At 42.5% G+C, this 18,309-nt stretch overlaps 1 protein-coding gene and 1 long non-coding RNA gene across 5 annotated transcripts in view; both read right to left on the bottom strand.

Annotated features, from left to right (window-relative positions):
- Nucleotides 1-18,309, bottom strand: part of usp6nl (USP6 N-terminal like) — a 69,849-nt gene that overhangs the window by 13,384 nt on the left and 38,156 nt on the right. For 3 of the 4 annotated variants that reach the window (XM_037121931.1, XM_037121930.1, XM_037121928.1), the window contains 4 exons: nucleotides 8,444-8,517; nucleotides 4,528-4,607; nucleotides 2,813-2,852; nucleotides 2,024-2,104 (listed from right to left, as the gene is read on the bottom strand). In XM_037121931.1, coding sequence (XP_036977826.1) covers nucleotides 2,024-2,104; nucleotides 2,813-2,852; nucleotides 4,528-4,607; nucleotides 8,444-8,517 — 275 coding nt within the window. Of the gene's footprint in view, nucleotides 1-2,023; nucleotides 2,105-2,812; nucleotides 2,853-4,527; nucleotides 4,608-8,443; nucleotides 8,518-14,928; nucleotides 15,607-18,309 lie in introns of those variants that run through there. The other variant, XM_037121929.1, reaches the window with a different exon arrangement.
- LOC119032581 lies at nucleotides 295-2,015 on the bottom strand. Its single transcript, XR_005078952.1, has 2 exons — nucleotides 1,770-2,015; nucleotides 295-1,724 (listed from the first exon to the last, which is right to left on the bottom strand). It is a non-coding gene; the product is annotated as an uncharacterized LOC119032581 (long non-coding RNA).

Raw genomic sequence — 18,309 nt, 5'->3', positions numbered from 1 at the left:
ACACCAACTGTCGGCTGATCTCGTACCAAAACAAACGCTGGCGACAGACGGCAGCTCGCATTGTTGATATGCAGCGACGCTTCAGCTGAGAGAACCAGCAACAAAACAAAAATGGTGCAAGTAAAATTAAGGAAATTAGCGTACGAGTTGTTATGGACCATCTAACTGTTGAATTCCAGAAGTGAAATTCTGAATTGAGGATGTTGGTTAATAGCCGTCACGTCCAAGATCGACCCACTGTGAGCTTGTGAAACGCTGGTATGTGCTGATGTAGAAGCCACAGATAACATGAAGTTTTGTTTCGTATTGATATTGTTTTATTGTCTTGGCAGCTTTTTTCTTCAGAATTTCCCCCAAAATTTCAGAATCTTTTATACTCAGTTGGCAGAGCAGGCCTCCGATGTAACGAGGCTCCGTCCTCGCTGCAGCGTGTTTTCACCTGACAGTCATCATAAAGAATGACACAGTTGTAGTTTTCCGCCTCCTCAAAGGTTTCACGTGGTTCTTCATCATCACTGTAATGCTGAATATTATACTCCTCATGTGCGGCGTGAGGAGGAAATAACAAAGCTCACGGCTGCTTCACATCTGCTCGGCTGTCTTGTCCTTTTTCCTACTGCAGGCTAAATGTTCTCAGCAGCTGTGAGGAAAATAAAATAAGAGACATGTGAAGCGTGAACTGTTTCCTCGCTGAGCTGACTGATAACGAGGAAAAGAAACATCCCTGAAGCTTCAGAGAAGAAAGAGGAGGAGATGGAGAGTGATGTGATAGAAACACTCCTCTGTGTCCTTGGCTGTAACTCTCTCTGTGAAAACTAAGGGGACTCTAACTGAGTGCAGCCATGAGTCTGTTTCACACTGAGTCCCTGCTGAACACACACATACAGATGAAGGTCGTGGTGAAGAGCTCCAGGCGACGCCACAACACAACCAGGACCTAAAAGGACTAATGGAGGCAGCCAGAACTGATAGCTGCTCCTCTCTGATGGTGCATGAGGGAGACGAAGTCCTCCACATCTGCAGCAGAGGGCACGACTACAGACATCAACTGTTGTTATTGTGATTTCTGGATGGTTTGTCTGAGTGAAAGCTGCATTTATCAATGGTTTTATTTTCTCAGCGGGTCACATGACGTATGTAGAGTTTAGGAATGTGACCCTGCAGGTGTGACAGGTTGGATTATTATCAGATATAACATTATGAATATTACATCCAGTTCTTGCCAACTGATAAATGTTTGTGAGTGGAACTAATGTTGGAAATAAAGACCTGTATGTTTGTACGGAAGCCCTGAGGGGCGAGTGAGGAAATGTTCTTTTCTGTTTTATCTAAATTGTTTTCTCTCCTGTGTTTATGACTTGAGAACTGGAGGGAAAAAAGTTTTGCGAGGATAATCTTTATTAGTTCCATCATTTTTTTATTTAATCCATCTGTGAAAATGTGTTTTTCAAATGAAAAAAACTTCCAATGTGAAACAAGTTTAAAAAAAATATATAAAAAATTAAATAAAGCAACAGTAAAGTTCCACACATTTCCTTCTGAATTTTATTTTATTTTCATGTCTTATGTGTGAAACATTTTTAATTTGGAGATTTTTTATTTTAAATCTGAAGAAATTTATTTACAAAGAAAAAAATTATGTGAAATTTATTTTGGAAATAAAAAACAAAACAACAACAATGAGAGTATTTGACCTCTGAATGCACAGATCCCGTCTGTGGACTCTGGTGAATTCACTGGTTAGATGAATCTCTGAACTGAGTCTCCACCGAGTCGTTCAAAGCTCAGCTCGAGGCTCAAACTCTTTTCTTTTGCTTTTCATCGTTTCTAAATTGTTTCCACTCGTGGAAGTTTTAATAGTTTTACATGACCTGATTTTACATCCAGCTCTGCTGCGGTGAATGCAGGTTTTTCCCGTCTGCTTTGTCGACCTTGTTTCTTTTTCATTTGCTCACTAAGCCGTCATGTGAAGGCGAGGAGTGTGAAAGAAAGATGGAGGATGAGGTGAAAAACAGAAACTCACCTTCTCGCTGTTCTTGTATTTGTCCCAGCTCTTCAGCATCTTCAGCCATTTGGAGGTCCTCTCCACCTCCGTGTGTTTTTGCTGCGTGGAAAACAAAAGTGACACGTTAACGACTTCTTCTCTCGCTCGTTGTTTGTCTGCGGCTGCGTTCACGTCCGATGGGAATCGCTGTCAGAGCATCCTGACAGTTAAAAGAGAAAAGACTTGGGAGCGATCGGACTGTTTGCTCAAAGGCTGTTTGAAGCCGCGGAGCTGCACTAGTTAAAGCCGTCAGTGTTATACAGAGAAACAAAGCACGTCTGTCTGTTACAGATTCAGACAAGATGTGAGCTGCTGTGGGATTTGTGGACTCAATTTCTACAGCACAAACATCTTTTCTGTGCTTTTATTTATTATGTTTTAATTAAATACTTGATTTGTGTCTAATTTCAGGAAAATAAATACAACGCTGAGATAAATAAAGAGGATAACGTGGATTTATTTTGGATCTGGAGACTTTTCCTGGAGCACTCCAGCAGTTTTCAAGTGTGAAAGCTCCTATTTCCCATGGCACATGAATGCAGCATTTGATGCACGTTGACATGTTGAACATCACAGGTTGTAAAAGAAATAAAACAGACAAGAAGATATTTTTAAAGTACCTGAAGCAGACTGAAAAGTAGTTCAACACAAAATAATGTCTGTTTTTTGTTCAGATGGTTCCAGCACTGATCTGTTCGAGAACATTTAGTATTTGGAATAAAAACAAACGCTGCAGAACACAGAAGTTGAATGTAAGTAATGACTGACCTTCTCCTCCACGGAGTCGTAGGACGGGAGTTCATTCTCACTGAGGAGAGAAGAAGAAAGAGAAGGAATGAACAAAAGAAGATGAGAGATAATCAGAGCAGAGCCGGACGATCTGTTAACCTCCGGTTTATTTTTGGTTGGCGATGATATCGAGGTCAGTGCTCGTCTCACTCTCCCTGACAGGAACATCAAACATGTCAGCGGTCGCACAAACAGGAAATAACACATTAGACGTTCCTCGTTTTCTGCTTATCTGTGTTTCAGAGTCGCTGCAGGAGGTTTTTCTTTGAGACCAACTCAGAGAATATTCTGTTTCATCTTCAGTGAATTCTACCAGCAGAACTGTGCTCAACACTTCCTGCCAGTTAAGTTTTACTGTAAACAGAACGCACAGATTCTAACGTGATGAGCTGAAGTGCATTTCGATCTGCGGACAAATATTTTCTCCTCACATCGTTCCTCTTCAAGAGTTTAAGCTCAAGCCACAGAGTGAAAGTTTTGATGTTGTTTTATAAAATTTTGAAGATCTTTGTGTTCATGTAAGAACCGTTTTCTTTCACACACCAACTGTCTCCTCACGCAGGAGGAGGCGTGACTGAACTCAGGGTCCAGAAAACTTTCACAACAAATTTCAGAAGAAATATGTGTATGTGTGAAACCAACCGGGAAATATTCAGGATCCACGTTCTGGTTTTTTTAAATTTTAAAATGTTTTTATTTTGAAACTGAAGAGAAGTTTTGTTCACGTGTCAAACCAACTGGGGGGAAAAAATCAGGATATTTATTTATTTATTTTATTTGAAGATTTTATTTAATTTTTTTCAGAAGAAGCTTTTTTTGGGATGTCAAATAAAATATTTTTTTGTGAGTGAAACTGTTTTTTCAGTTTTTTTTTCCCCACTAGATTTTACTCATAAACAACCCAAAAATTATCTTAATTAAGTAAAAGTTAAAAAAAAAAAAGAAAAATATTTAAATGATTTATTTTTCTTTTTTTTTTACTGTTTCACACATGAAAAAAAAAATTCTCACATATCATATTAAATCAAATATCTTTGGGTTTTGAACTGACAAAACAGTTCACTGAATTTCTTTAGACAGAACGATTAAATTAATCATGATGAAAATAATTAGTCATCTCTGACTCGTGGCTGACTGGTTCTGTGCTCCTCAGCTGAGTCTGACACCAACTTTCACACTCGACTGAACGAGTTCTCTCTTGACGTCTCCTCTCGTTCCTCTTGAGAACACGGAGATCTCGGTTCTGCCGGTCCGTCCAGTCTGCAGCATCCTTCCCGGGCTTCTTCTTCTTCTTCTTCTGGCCAGTCGGTGACCTTCACCTCGGGCTGCTTCTGTCCCTGTCTTCAACAATCACGTAACCCAGATGTTTTTGTTCCTCCCTGCACTCCCTCCCTGCCTTTGGTCTGGATCGTACCACTCTATCCTCACGCTGTGGCCCTGTGATTGTGGCTAACCGGGCTGTTTCCTGCCTGCGTGTGCCAGCCTCTATATATATATATATAAAACGCTCTGCACAGTGATGTTTAAGAGCCTCGCGACTCGCCGTCCAAACCCACAGACACTCTTCCTCCCTCGCAGCCTCTCATTTTCTCCTCCATCTTCCCTTCAGTGTGGTTCCACTGTTCAAACTTTCCTCTGCAGGTTTTTTCGTTTAGATATTAGGAACGATGACAGCTGATGGCGTCTGTACTTACTGGACGAAGCCAAAGCGGTCGATGACTTTGTACAGGTGGAAGTTTGTGTCCTCCCACGGCTCCACGACGGCCTCTTTACCCTGGAATCAAGACGAGATGAGAAAGAAAAACGTGAAAACTGAAACGTGTGTGCACTTTGGGGTTCCCTGGTGTCAGAGTTTCATTGTTTCTGTGTCAAATATGAAACAAAACTTAAGTTTACAAGGTTTCAACTTTGGTATTTTCACTATTTTCTGACATTTTAAGGAACTTATATATATATTTTTTCTCTGTGTCAGTTGGTTCCAGTTTCACACAAAGCTTGTCAGCCGTTGGTATCCTGATATCTGTGTTTCGTTGCCAGTTTTTGGGGAATAAAATGTAAAAATGATTAAACATGCTGCCCTAACGGTATTTTAATGTAAACAACAGTTTATTCTCAATTTTCTGTTTTCAGTCGCACAGTTCAAAGGGATGAAAAAACGGAAAATGGTTGTAAAAATCAAAATGTTGAACAATTTCCAATTTAATTTTCTTCAGATGGAAAACTGAGTTTGAGTTGTTGAGACGGACTTCAGTCTCTCCATGAGGAAACATTATATGAAACGCTGCCACAACAAAGATCTGGATGAATAAAGTATACAGACGATGTAATAAGTTAATCAGTGAAACAATCAGCAGATCCATCAGCGCTGCAGCTCCTCCTCATGTGCAGCCGTGCAGTTTGTCTGATGCTGCTGTAATAAACTCAGCGCCGACTTCTGATTACATGCCACCCACGCTCCTCCGGGCCAGAGAATCATGTTTTGATTGGCTGCGAGATTACGAGGGGAGCCGCGACTCCGCCGCCCTTGGGAAAGTGTGTCGGCGTGAGTGTGTGTTTATGAGACACAGTGTGTTTATGTGTGTGTGTGGCGATTAACAGGTGTGAAATGAACAGCCAGACGCCCACCTGCGTCACCGTCTGACTCCAGAACCCCGCAAAAAAAAAATAAAAAAAGGTTGTAGTTAATTCACCATCATGAACCAATGAAACAGAAAACTCACAATAAGAGTTTGTGAAGATGGATTATAGAGAGAGGAGAGCAGCAGGGAATATCAAAGAGGGCAGGAGAAGGAGACGCTTCAGCTTTTCATACCATCTTTTCACACCAGCTCACTTAACATAATAACACGTACTTCAGGACCTGTTTCTCTGGTAGAAAGAACGTTTTTGTGGAGACCAAAACTGACGTTTCTGAAAGAAGTCGGACCATCTCCAGCTGTTTTTGTGGAGACCAAAACTGACGTTTCTGAAGGAAGTCGGACCATCTCCAGCTGTTTTTGTGGAGACCAAATATAGGTTTTTTCATGGGAAGTTGGACCATCTCCAGATGTTTTTGTGGCAACCAAATTTGACTTTTTTCACAGGAAGTCCGACCAACTCCAGCTGTATTAGTGGCAACCAAAACTGACATTTTTGAGGGAAGTCAGTTTATCTCCAGCTGTTTTTGCGGAAACCAAATCTATCTTTTTTCACAGGAGGTTGGACTGCCTCGTTTAAGAGAACCTGGGGACATTTTTGTGGGGACCAAAAACAGTTTCCACAATGCTTTAGCTAATTTAAGTATGATCTTCTGCATGTTCAGTCAAGTCATTTTTAAACTATACTTGTTCAAATTTTGTTCAAAAGTATGCCACACTCATCAATGTGTAAACAACTATCACTGTATTTGTTTGATAGTGAAGGAAACTTAAAAATGTGATAATTTTAAAGCAAGTTCTGGACTTAAAAGGAGCCACTTTTATTTACATACAGTGAAAATCAGGGATTAACCCTGCTGTTCTGCTCTATCTGCTAACCCTGATGATAAACTGTCCAAATATATCACAGGGATGTTATGTGTTTTAATAATTTGTCTGAAATGGCCCTTTAAAAACACACCTGCTGAGTGAGACCTACCACACCTCGCATTCGCAGGCCGTAAGCTTGGTGTCGTTATCTTTTATTTGCACACGGAGCTCTACAAGTGTGATTCAAGTGCTTAATTAGACAGCAATTTATGCCTCATTGTGCTGAACAAATTACTGATTGCAGACAAAGTGCATTAACAGTGTTTATTCATTCCATTAATCAAATTATGTGCCGATCGCTGAGCAAATACTCCAAAAGAAAAGCTTCAAACCATGAGAGGAATTCCAAATAATAAGAAGGAAAATGGGTTTGTGATGTCGAGGCTTCATTTGTTTCAACGTTTTTTATGTTAACAGATTATAAACAGATGTTGTTTTAATGCTTTTTTGGGCTGTTAACTCATTTTAAAGTCAAACAAATATAAGTTTATTAATCCACAGGAACAATAAGATGCGTGACTGTCCTGCTGCTCTCTTCTGTATGTTGAGGTGGTTAAATAAACACCATCTCTGTGTGTGTTCGCCCTCTGCATCATCATGGCCGACACATTGATCATTTCTCTCGCCGCTTCAAATCCATTTCAGGGGGAAAATTAAAGCGGGACTCGGAGCTCAGCGCGTCTACGATCGACTGCACAGTTCAGTCATGTGTGCTTCCTTTCAGAGCCGCTGCTCTTCAGTTTATTAAGAGTTTATTAACCGATTCATGGTGATAAATCTCTGGTTTCCCACCATATTTTTAAGCTTCTGACCCTTTAATACAAAGCAGTCTGTCCTTGTCACAGATCCTCAGAGGTTGAATGCCTCCTCACCTCAATTCTTCACATCATTTCATTTGAATCAGGTCTGATATTAAAAGTGTAACAACGTCGGACAGTGCAGCTTGATATTAGCAGGATTTTAGACTTTCTAAAAGACTCCAGCAGATGTGTTTTTGTCTGGTTGGTTGTTTTAGCAGCACCATTAGCCTCCACACAACCGTCTGCTCAACATATAACTCAGCTTTTATTGTAAATGAGCCCGTCATCGATGATTTCCCGGTTTAAATGAAGGCCAATCTACGATCCGTGGCGTCGATCCACAAACACAATCCTCTGTGCCAGGTGTGACGAACACAAACATCCAGCCGGACGCTGAGAGGAAAAAAAATCGTTTGGAGCCAAAACATCTTTTCTCGAAACGGACCAGAAATCATTTTAATATCCGCGAAACGAACGTCGGCTGATGAGAAACGACGAGCTGCGACGGCGTGTGGTCGCCGCGATAACGGACTCCATTAAACTCCGCCCATCGCCGCCAGTGACAGTGACATTGATTTAGCTCTGATTGTGCCTCTTTCTGCCTCGCCAAACACCAACAAACACACACACACCAACACACACACACCAACACACACACACACACACACCAACACACACACACACACACACACACACGCCTCCATCATCTCCTCTCTCCACGGTCTCTTCATTTTTAATGAGGCGGCTTGATTATGCAGCCTGCTGGACTAAATTAAAAAGACTAATTTACAAACCGAGCGTGGTGGGCTGGTCCGACTGATACCGCCGGCCTCTGAAATAAGAGGTGTCACTCAGGACACACATACATCTGTACTGTACGCACACACACACACACTGTATCACCATCAGGGGTTAATGTAAATATACAGATTGTTTCCTCTTCTGCAGCAGAGATGTTCGTCTCTCTCTGCCCTCCTGACACAGTTGACGTGGTTTACATAACGTGTAGTTTACATGTTAATTCTCAGCGGTGGTTAATGAGCTCTGGCTGAGGATGAGTTCCATCTGAAACGTGGCCCCTCGTGCTGTAATCACAGGCTCGCTCATTTCGGCAGCTTCTGCCCGCAGCCCGCTGTTATTATTGTGTTTCACGGGCAATAAGGCGGTGATTTATGGGAGGATTCACCACACTGTTATGAAAGTCTCAGCATGACTGAGTGACTGGAATCTGGCCGCGGATGACCACAAGAACAACCACACCAAAAACTGTTTTCACTCAGGATGAAGTGCGATCGGCAGCGTACCTTGTCATATTTGGCGACTATCTCAGCCCGCTCCTGGTCAAGTTTCACCGCCGCATCCTGCTCGGTATCAGACGCTGGAGACAAACAGAGGAAAAAGGAAAAAAAAGATGAGTGAGTGTCGACAAGTTTCATGGAAGAGATACTATAATATACATCAGCTGATAAAGCAAAGGCGCCATTAAAGTGACAGATTTTTGAATGGAATTTGGTTGGTCTGTTCCACGAAGAGCCCGCTGTACCAGACTCCCTTTGAAAAGTATCGTATTTTTACATTTCTTTGCTTATCAGTCAATGTAGACAGTTAAATGTGTAAAACATTGTGACTTGTGATTCAGCATGAAGTGCTTGTAAATTCAGCTTCTACTTTATGTGACTGAACTATAGTTATTAAGACAAGATTTAAACTTTTACACATTTTAGTAGATGCGGCTTCACACACAGCGATCGAGAAAATCATCCGTTGAAGAACTTGCACACACATCAGATTATTCTGTCATCACAGACGCGCTTTGTGTTACTCCAACTCTGCCCGAGTGTGTCAGCGCCAAGAGCTGACGTGGAGGACACACACACACACACACACACACACACACACACACACACACACACACACTTCTGAACACACACACACTCTTCAAACCAGTTGGAGAAAGCTTGTCGAGGCCAGCAGGAACGCTTCACTGCAGGACAGCCAGCGTGTCAGCCTGACCTCAGCCTGGGAGGATAATGTATGTGTGTGTGTGTGCGTGTGTTCAGAAGTGTGTGTGTGTGTGTGTGTCTACATGAAGCAGGCTGCTGTGACAGAAAGGCGTCACAGTGAGACAGAAAGGTTTTCTGTGTTTGCTGATCTTATACACCACATTGTGTAAGTGTGATTGTGTTGTTGCTACACACACTGATGACACACACACACACACACACACAGCTAACAGACACCTCCCACCTCTCTATGGGCTTCAGGATTGTTAATCTACATTCCTCACAACCTCTGTGTGTTTTTACATTATCGACAAGATCACACACACACACACACACACACGCACACACACTTCCTGATTCAGCCGACCATGAGAGGCTCCAAACATCGGATGCGTGTGAACAAAGCTGGCACACACTCCATTAAGTGGGGTCAGGTTGTGTTTATGTTGTGTTTGGTTGTAATGGAGGCGTGTAATGAATCATACGAGCAGTGAGAGGCCGAACGAGACAGTTAACACACACACACGGTGAATAATTTCAACAGATCCTGTCGTGTTCGATGACCCCAGTTCACCGACAGCCTCAGCACAACGCTGCCTTCCATCTATAATAATCCAACATATGTGTGATATTATCTGACAGTGTACAAGCTCTGACTGGCAGGAGTGTGATTCCAACGTGCCTGAGAAGTCACAGAGAGGATCGGAGTGTGTGTTCGGTCGCACAGTGAGAGGAAACAGTGTTTATCAAACTGGATTTGTGAATAAGAGCAGACGAGTGAGGAGACGCTCTCGCTCTGACCATTTGGGAGGTTTTTTTTGGAGAATTTCTCTGCTGGAAAACTCTTGTTGGAACGGTCGGCCTTCAGGGGATACGATGTAAAAATGCTCCATTTCCTGGTATTTGGAGCGATGAGCTGGTCGAGAGGGAAGTGCATACGATTAAATGTGCTGGTTTCGGGCATTTAAAAGAATATTTCCACTCTTCAGTCGCAGTTTGATTTGGGTATGGCGATAAAACTACTGGATCACGGTTTGGATTTAAATGAGTAAGTCAGGAGCAGCGATGATCACCCAAAAAAATAATACAAAAACCACGTCTGCTTGACGTTACAAGTGACAAGACAGCAAATGTGAGATGACGAACAGCAACAATATTTCTGCCACAGGACGTGAGGAGAACCACACTGAGTAAAAATAAAAAAAAAAAATGCAAAAAATGTTCCTGAAAAGGTCTTTAAATGTGGAATAATCTCAAACTTTGTAACCAACATGGAAGAAAATGGCTTCTTTGGACTGTTCAGCTGTTCTGATTTGAAGCATTTCCATCACTCTTAAATAAGAAACCAGTCAGAACAACCTCCAGCTGCATTAACATCTTGTAATCATCACTGTCAATATCCAAAATAACCAGTCTGGAGTTTTCTAACGCCGCTCAGAAGACGCGAGCGACTACACACTGTGAGTCTTGGCTTCAGAAACCTCTCATCATTATAATCCCCGCAGTGACTTGTGACTCCCGTCTTTCTGACAGTTTTCCAGCCCTTCACAGGAAGTATTTGACTCCAGTCATTCTCCAGCTTCCTCTCTGGGTCTCTGGGGTTCGACGGGGGGGAAAAAAAAAAAGAAAAAAAAAAAGCCTTGACTGGAATTCCAAACCTCTCCGAACAAACACGCTCCTTATTGAGCCCGGCTGGCATTTTTATGGCAGGATGGTGTGTGTGTGTGTGTGTGTGTGTGTGTGTGTGTGTCGCTGTGGGCTGCACACACACTCGGCGGGAGGCGACCGCTGGGGTCCGAACAACGCAACAAGGCGAACTGTCTGGGGCAAACAAACAAATACAGTAAAGCCTTCTTTCTGCTGGGAGTTCAGCCGCGGGAGGCCCTGACGTTCCCATGGTGAGAGGGAGAGGAATCGGGGAGGAAACGGGGGAGTCGGTCTTTTCTTTGCACCGAAGCTTAGCCTTAATTCTGAACCCCTTACAGCCATATTAGTATTCCACAGTGGCCTGACTTAAGCTAAATGCAATTAGAGCCCTTTTCATGCTTCGAGGATCACACTGGCATCCGTGACGGAGATTTCTGGTGTGTGCGTGTTTGTATTCGCGCCCTCGTTGGACTCGTGGTGGGTCCACAGAGTTTACAGCTGATCGTAGAAAACCTCTTGTGACTTGAAGTTCGCCGGGTGTTTTATCTCAGCGGCTCTGAAATGTGTTTAGGACTCTGCACTCAATGGATTAGAGGTTAAATGTGGTGGAAGTTGCTTTCTTGTGATTGAATTTTCTGCCGAATTAAACTTTAACTACTTACACAATTACACATCGCTAATCGAGAAGACCGATAACTGATGATTGGAATTGATATGCAGCTGAAAACAACCAAGAAATGTAATGTAACTAACAGCAAATATACTCAAGTACTTAAGTGCAGTTTCGAGTTACTTTGCAGATTCAGATTACTCCAAATATGAACCAGGATCCTGTTTGTTTGTTTGTTTTTCTCCCCGGAAATAGTTTCCAAAAGAGCCGATTTGAAGACATTAATGTGACGTGTGTTGAGTTTGCGGTGAGCATTTTGACATTTCATCGACTAAACGATAAATAATCATTGGTTGCATCCTGAGATTAACGGTCAGGAAAGCGATTCTGGAGAAAGACAGTTACTATTGATGACGATCATCTTCCCTAAATTGAATTTTTTGGTCCAGAAATGTTAGAAAATGAATTTGAGTCACAACGATGACGTCTTAAAATATCTTCTTTTGTCTTTCCGACGTTCCGAAACCTCCAGAATACTCAATTTACCATCATGAAGCTGATATTCACACTAGAAGTTCAACATATTTCCGTTGGCTAATCAATGAATCGCCTCAACTCTGTTTTGTAACAAGAACTAATTTCTAATCTCAAAACCATTTTACTCTTCAGCCGTCAAATAAAATGCCACGGTGAACTGAAACGCTTCAGTAATCCGGAGAAAGCCGAGACATCACCTGAGGTAGAAAACAAACAAACACAGATGAACCAGCAGAACAACAATAATGACGACACGTATCAGTTAAAGAGGATCTCGGAGAGGATTATTCCTTTAAAAGACTCTCTCTCTCTCTCTCTTTTCATCCTGCTTATCCTTCATTACGAGGCTGGAAACACCCCCGCCGAGCTGACCTTCCACCTCCTCCTCCGCTCTGAGCTGCCAGTCAGTCCCCGGCGGCGAGGCCCGTGTCAGCTGCAGCTAACCGTCCTCCGTCCTGCTGTGATTAAAATGTCCCCCCGTCCGTCACCCGCCACCCACCAGCGCTGCCCTTCACTCCTGCTGCATTCAGGTCACGTGGGACGTTTCTGTCAGCGCAGAGGTCAGAAGTGTTCGTGCATGACAACTCGTCTGAAACCGTCACGGCGTTGCTGAGAAATCAGGAAGTCAAGATGCGACTCCCTCGGCGGGGTTTACCTGGTAACAGGTGAGCAGGTGAGCGCTGCTCTGAAGCAAACATCAGCTTTTATTCTCGTCTTCCCTCTTGAGCCTCAGTCGTACTTTGCAGGAAAAAAAGCTTTTTAAAAAAATGTAAAATTGTGGTGTAAACGTGAGGCTGAGGGCTCCAGATGAGACACGTCGCAGTAAAATCTAATTGTACAGCGCGGTCCACACAACAGGAAGCGTCGTGGGGTCGTATTTGTGTGTTTGTTCCTCATTATCATTACTGTTAACCAGCAGCACTGACAATGAACAACATGACCAGCATAATAACAGCTTCTCTCGTTTCCTCTGCGCTCCTGTAATGAGCCCTCTTTGTTCTACACGCTGTCGCTTGTTACAGCTCTTTGCTTCCCTGCAGCCATTTTTGTGCATCTCTCGGCTGATCAGAGATGCTCAGATAGAGGAATAGTAGTGATAAAGACGATAATAACAGAGGAGAGGATTCACTGTTTCTTGGAGATAAAGCCACAGTATCTAATTAGCAACCACGTGGTCACTAAACATGTGAAGGGACAGAAGTTAACACGGTCAGATAATCAAAAAAACTCTACGTTTTGATTTCTTCATATGCTGGAAACGATGTGACAGCGACACGGTGATGAAACTCTGCACACACAAACAGCAAATGATGTCACCCAGTTAACAACAAACAAGCGATGACGCAGCGGCAGACTCTTTACAGTGCGCCATTATGTGTCATTACTGCGCCTCCAAAACAATCATCTGTCTCTCAGCGTCTGTATTTACAACCTGAAGTCGACCACACGAACGTGACGCCGCGCCAAGTGACAACCGAGCGAGACCTTCAGCCGGCCTGATGGGAAAAGGTGCCTCGCAGACAAATAATTAACCTCCACGCTGTCTGTACTTTGCACCGACTCGTTTAATCCTGCAGCCGAAATGTGTTACTGTTGATTTATTTTTCAAATGCGACTGCAGGATGCAGAGGAACAGAGTCAGACCAGGGTGATGTGAACACATCCTGCTTGTTGAGACAAAAAAAGTGTTTTTATTATTGTTTATATATTAACACAACAAGTCACATGAGTCCTATGAAGCTGTGGTGCTCTCGACGTACCAAAGAAGAGAAAATTAATGAATTAATGTATTAAATTTTTTTTTAAAAAATCAAATAAAGAGAAAACTCTGGTTCCACAAGACAGAAAGAAAGAAAGAAAGAAGCTAAATGCTAATGATGGCATGCTAAAATGTTGCATGCTAACAAATGCTGCGTCTTTAAGGTAGAGAAGAAGAAAGAAAGATAAAAAATAAAGAATACAAAAAAAGGAAAAGAACGAAATAGGCTACATGCTAATGTTGGCAGGCTTAAAGGTAGCATGCTAACAAACTCTGCTTCTGTAAGATACAGAAAATAAGACAGAAAAAAGAAAGAAAGAAAGAAGCTAAGTGCTGGCATGCTAAAACTGTAGCATGCTAACCAACGGTGCTTCTTTAAGGTAGAAAAGAATAAATAAAGCAAGATAAAAAAAGAAACAAAAATAAAGAAGGAAGCTACATGCTAATGTTGGGAGGCTTAATTGTAGCATGCTAACAAACTCTGCTTCTGTACGATATGGAAAGAAAGAAGCTAAATGCTAATGCTGGCATGCTAAACTGTAACACCTGTCAAGTATGAAGACTCATCCTGATTAACAACTGTTGGAGCAACTGCAGACATTTCACACAGCTTCATTATGTGCTACTTGTGTTAGCATATAATATTAGCATTCTAATATTAGTGCAGTGAGTTATTAGCTCATCACGGCTGACTGTAGAGTGTCTGCTGACTGGATGACATCATGTTGTGTTTGTGTGAAGCACGTTGAATTAGACCACATCGAAAATCTTTAATATCGTCTCAGAAACTGTATCCAAAGCACGATCAGGCTGATCCTGAGTGAGCACACCATCAGACGATGCAAACATCAGGCTCAGCTCCCTCACAGACAGAAAAAGCAACTTCATCACCGATAAAGAATTTGCTAAATGAGCGGCGGAAGACTGTCATCAGCAGAAGTCCTGTAAAAAAAACAAAAAACAAACAATGGTGTCTCTTGTCGTCGACTTTGAAGAAGAGTAGCAGTTTCTAAACTTCTTCTCAGGAGGTGAAACAAGGACAACACTGAAGTCCTGACCCAAATTGTTCGGCTGATATTGGCGCACTTAAACAAACAATTTATATCTAATCATATAAACCAGTTGAAACAAAAATCCTCTCTTGTGTACCCATCACATACCGGAGAATTAAGCAACCAAAAAAAAAAAAAGCAAGTCGCCTGGATCGTCTGAGGAAATCTTTTGATCCTTTACCTCTTTTCCAGCGGTCCAGTGGAACCTCCAGGCGAGTCAGAGCTTTAGTCCGCATCGGTCACGGTTCAGCCAGCGCACACCGAGAGACAACCTGAACTACCTCATCCCATCTCTGTCGCCACGCACTGCCTCACTCCAGCAGCCCGAGAGAGGAAATATGAGCGAGAGGCAACGAGAAGTGAGATCACAAAGCCGCTGTTTGTTACTGAGGGACTACGATCCAGACTGACTGACTGACTGACGGACAGAAATCTGACTTCAGATCCTCGGCGAGTCAGTCCCACACACAACATTCTCCTCCCAAACACAACAACAACACAACAACAAGCTCCATTCAACACTTCAGAGGGGAGAGGACAGAGGGAAGGACTGTTTGAGAGGAAATGTCAGGGGTGTCAAAAAAAAAAAAAAACTGGAGAGAGACGAGCTTGAGGGGCATTTTAGTTTCACCCAAAATGAAGAAATGTAGATTTAAACCCTCCGTCTGAGCCGCTCACGCCACAGAAATGTGTTAATCAATTCAGCAATTTATCTGTTTCCCAACCGTTCATAAAGAAAATGTCTTTCAAGTGAGTCGCAGTTGAGAAACAGACGATGACAGTCTGATGATAAACGGTCTCCATTAAAACTTCATTATGAAGTGGACGTGATGTACCATGAAGGGTCTTGTGATGTGGCGTATCGGAGACAAGATGGAGGAGGAGGGGAGGAGGGAGGCTAGAAAATGAGCAACAGGCAGCTCTCTCGTCATCTCTGTCTGCTGTATCTGCCGGCTCCATCGGTACAGGAAATATCTGTGTTTGCCGAGACGAGAGAGTTGGCGGATGGGACTTAAGTGCTGTTATCACTTCTGAAGCTCCAGGGGTCGTGGCGAGGAGAGAGAGGGCGGGGCGGGGCGGCGGCGGCGGCGAGGAGCTGGAAGTCTTGCTGGAAGTCCACTTAACTCCACACGTCAGTTTGTGATTCACAGCCTCCAAAATGTTGACGCCGATTCCTGTCGCAGCAAAAATTAAAACTCCTAACTAGTTGTCTTAGTTGTGGTGGTGTCCTGTTTATCTGTGATAACTCCACCTTCATCTCCTGACGTGAAATTCAAACAATAAGTACAAAAATAATGAACGTGATATCAAGCGTTCGGTACGATCATCAACCTCGGACGTTTCTGTGGTTTTGCTGACTTTATATCATGTTGACAGGACTGAAGATTGCAACGACTTCAAGAATGAGACACGAATTCTAACCACACACGTGAACACAATCCAGCCGGCGCTTATTATTCCCAGTCAAACATAATGTACGACGTTCCTGCGAGTTGTTGGCTGAAGATCATTTGTAAAGAAGGTGCAGTGCTGCAACTGTGAATATGATCCTGCAGTTTACAGAGAGTGGAGAGTTTTTCCTGTATTGAAACGATGTATGTGATTCATAACCTCCCGTGCAAACTTTCATGTGCATCGAATCAATATTTCACGACCATTAACTTAATAATTATGAATCAGGACCTTCAGTATTTGGGGCTCATCGTCTCAGACGCATATTTAATCGACTCTCGATAGAACATGGTTTATGTATCCGTCTCCTACTTTGAATCTTTGAGTTATTTACTTGATGGATTTGTTAACATTTTCTCAACTCCAGCTCGATTAATGTGAAAGTTCGACGTATTGTATGGTTCTTTAACACAGCCTGCCTGGCTCTTGTATCTTCTCGTCTCATTAACTTTCCTCCCATTTCTGTTTTCTGTCTTCAGTTGTGTATCTGAGTGGGTGGGCATCCTGCAGCAAACCTGCCAACAAACAGGAGTATATAAAACAAAAAAAAACAACCTCTGACCTGAATGTTTAATGAATGAACAAGAACAAAAGAATACGAATCGTAAGTCAGCAGGTCTTGTGAAATATTGGAGATGATTCAGACGTGTAAAGGTGCAGAAAATGAGTTCAAGTTCAGTCATGAAGCCTCATCACGACCTCAACGTTTCAACCATCACCACTTATCATCCTAAAAATTACCTGCTCAAGACTTCTGTTGTGTTGAAATCCCAGAAGATAAACCACTATTTATTTGTAGACACATCTATCAGGATGTTATTGAATTAGCTGCTCAGCAAAAACATTAAACTATTCGTCTTTTCTGCAGTTCAGTGTCACTCTGAACTTCTTTATCAGCTGGATCTGAATGTTTTCCTGCAGCCTCGCACTACTTTTATTTGTTTATTCTTAATCTAAATATTATCCTTTATTGCTTTGTCTCTCTCTTTCTTTTTCAGTGATCTTTCCAGTGTTATGGCTTTTACTCACACTGTTAAAATGACTCTTATCGTCTCTTTGTCTTTCATTTTCTGTTCTGGCTTCCTCATGTTTGATTTGACTGTTGCGTGTTCATTCTGTAATATTTTCCTCCAAACTTTCCTGCTTTGGCTTGTTTGACAAAACACTTTAATGTTGATATTTTATCATTAACACTGTTATGATCTTTATCATTCTGCACGGAGTTCAGTTATATCTCGTATCTCTTGTCGTTCCTGTTTGCTGCCCTGCACCAGATTAGGATCATCACTGAGTTTACCAACACATAATTACATTTCTAGTGTTTGATTCTGGCAGTTTGAGTCCTCCACAGAAACAGGCCAAGGACAGAGGAAATGTAATATGAAAAGGAGAGACGAGCAGAGCGCCACAGCAGCACTACAGACACCCACAAAGCAAATATTAATCAATATCAAAGTGTCTGTCAGGGAGCGAAACAGCAGCCGGGAAGATAATTAGATGCAGTCATGTTGTTCAAAGAGGCTAAATGTGGGTACAGATCAGAGGCAGAGGGAGCTAAATACAGGTACATGAAGTCATCGCACCGCTCCTTCTCTGTTAAAACTCGTAACTTAAAGCACTTTGAGCTGCACGTCTGGTTTAACAGGAAGTGTTTTATTAGTGTATTCATCAGACGGTTGGAGGATGGATGAAGCTCTGCAGCTCTGACTGAAAGTGAGAAAAGTCGCCGTTCCTCAAAGGCTGCGAGTCAAACTTCCTCACTGGTTAAAGTCCAGAGGTCATTTCCTCGTTTTTCTGCATCCACTTCTGTCAGAATCACACCGTTATTAAACCCAGAGCGACTTCTGTGTGCTCCCGCCAAAATAAAAGGCTGAGGCTGATTTTCTGACTTAATAAGCTGCCACGCTCTCACACTGAGCATGTGCAGATGACAAATGGTGGATTTAAACAAACAAACAAACAAAAACTTTCAAAAACAGATTTCAGCGTGAGACTCGAGACTACTGTGATGAGCGACTTCCTCCGGGAACAATGCGCGACATATTCCAGCCTGAAATCGAATCTGCCTCTTTACGTCCGCGGAACAAGTTTGATCAAACGCAGCTCATCG

The sequence above is a fragment of the Acanthopagrus latus genome, chromosome 14 (assembly GCF_904848185.1).
Source record: "Acanthopagrus latus isolate v.2019 chromosome 14, fAcaLat1.1, whole genome shotgun sequence".
NCBI classification, from domain to species: domain Eukaryota; kingdom Metazoa; phylum Chordata; class Actinopteri; order Spariformes; family Sparidae; genus Acanthopagrus; species Acanthopagrus latus.
The sequence above is the reverse complement of the archived record's forward strand: the minus strand, read 5'-3'. Positions and strand labels throughout refer to the sequence as shown.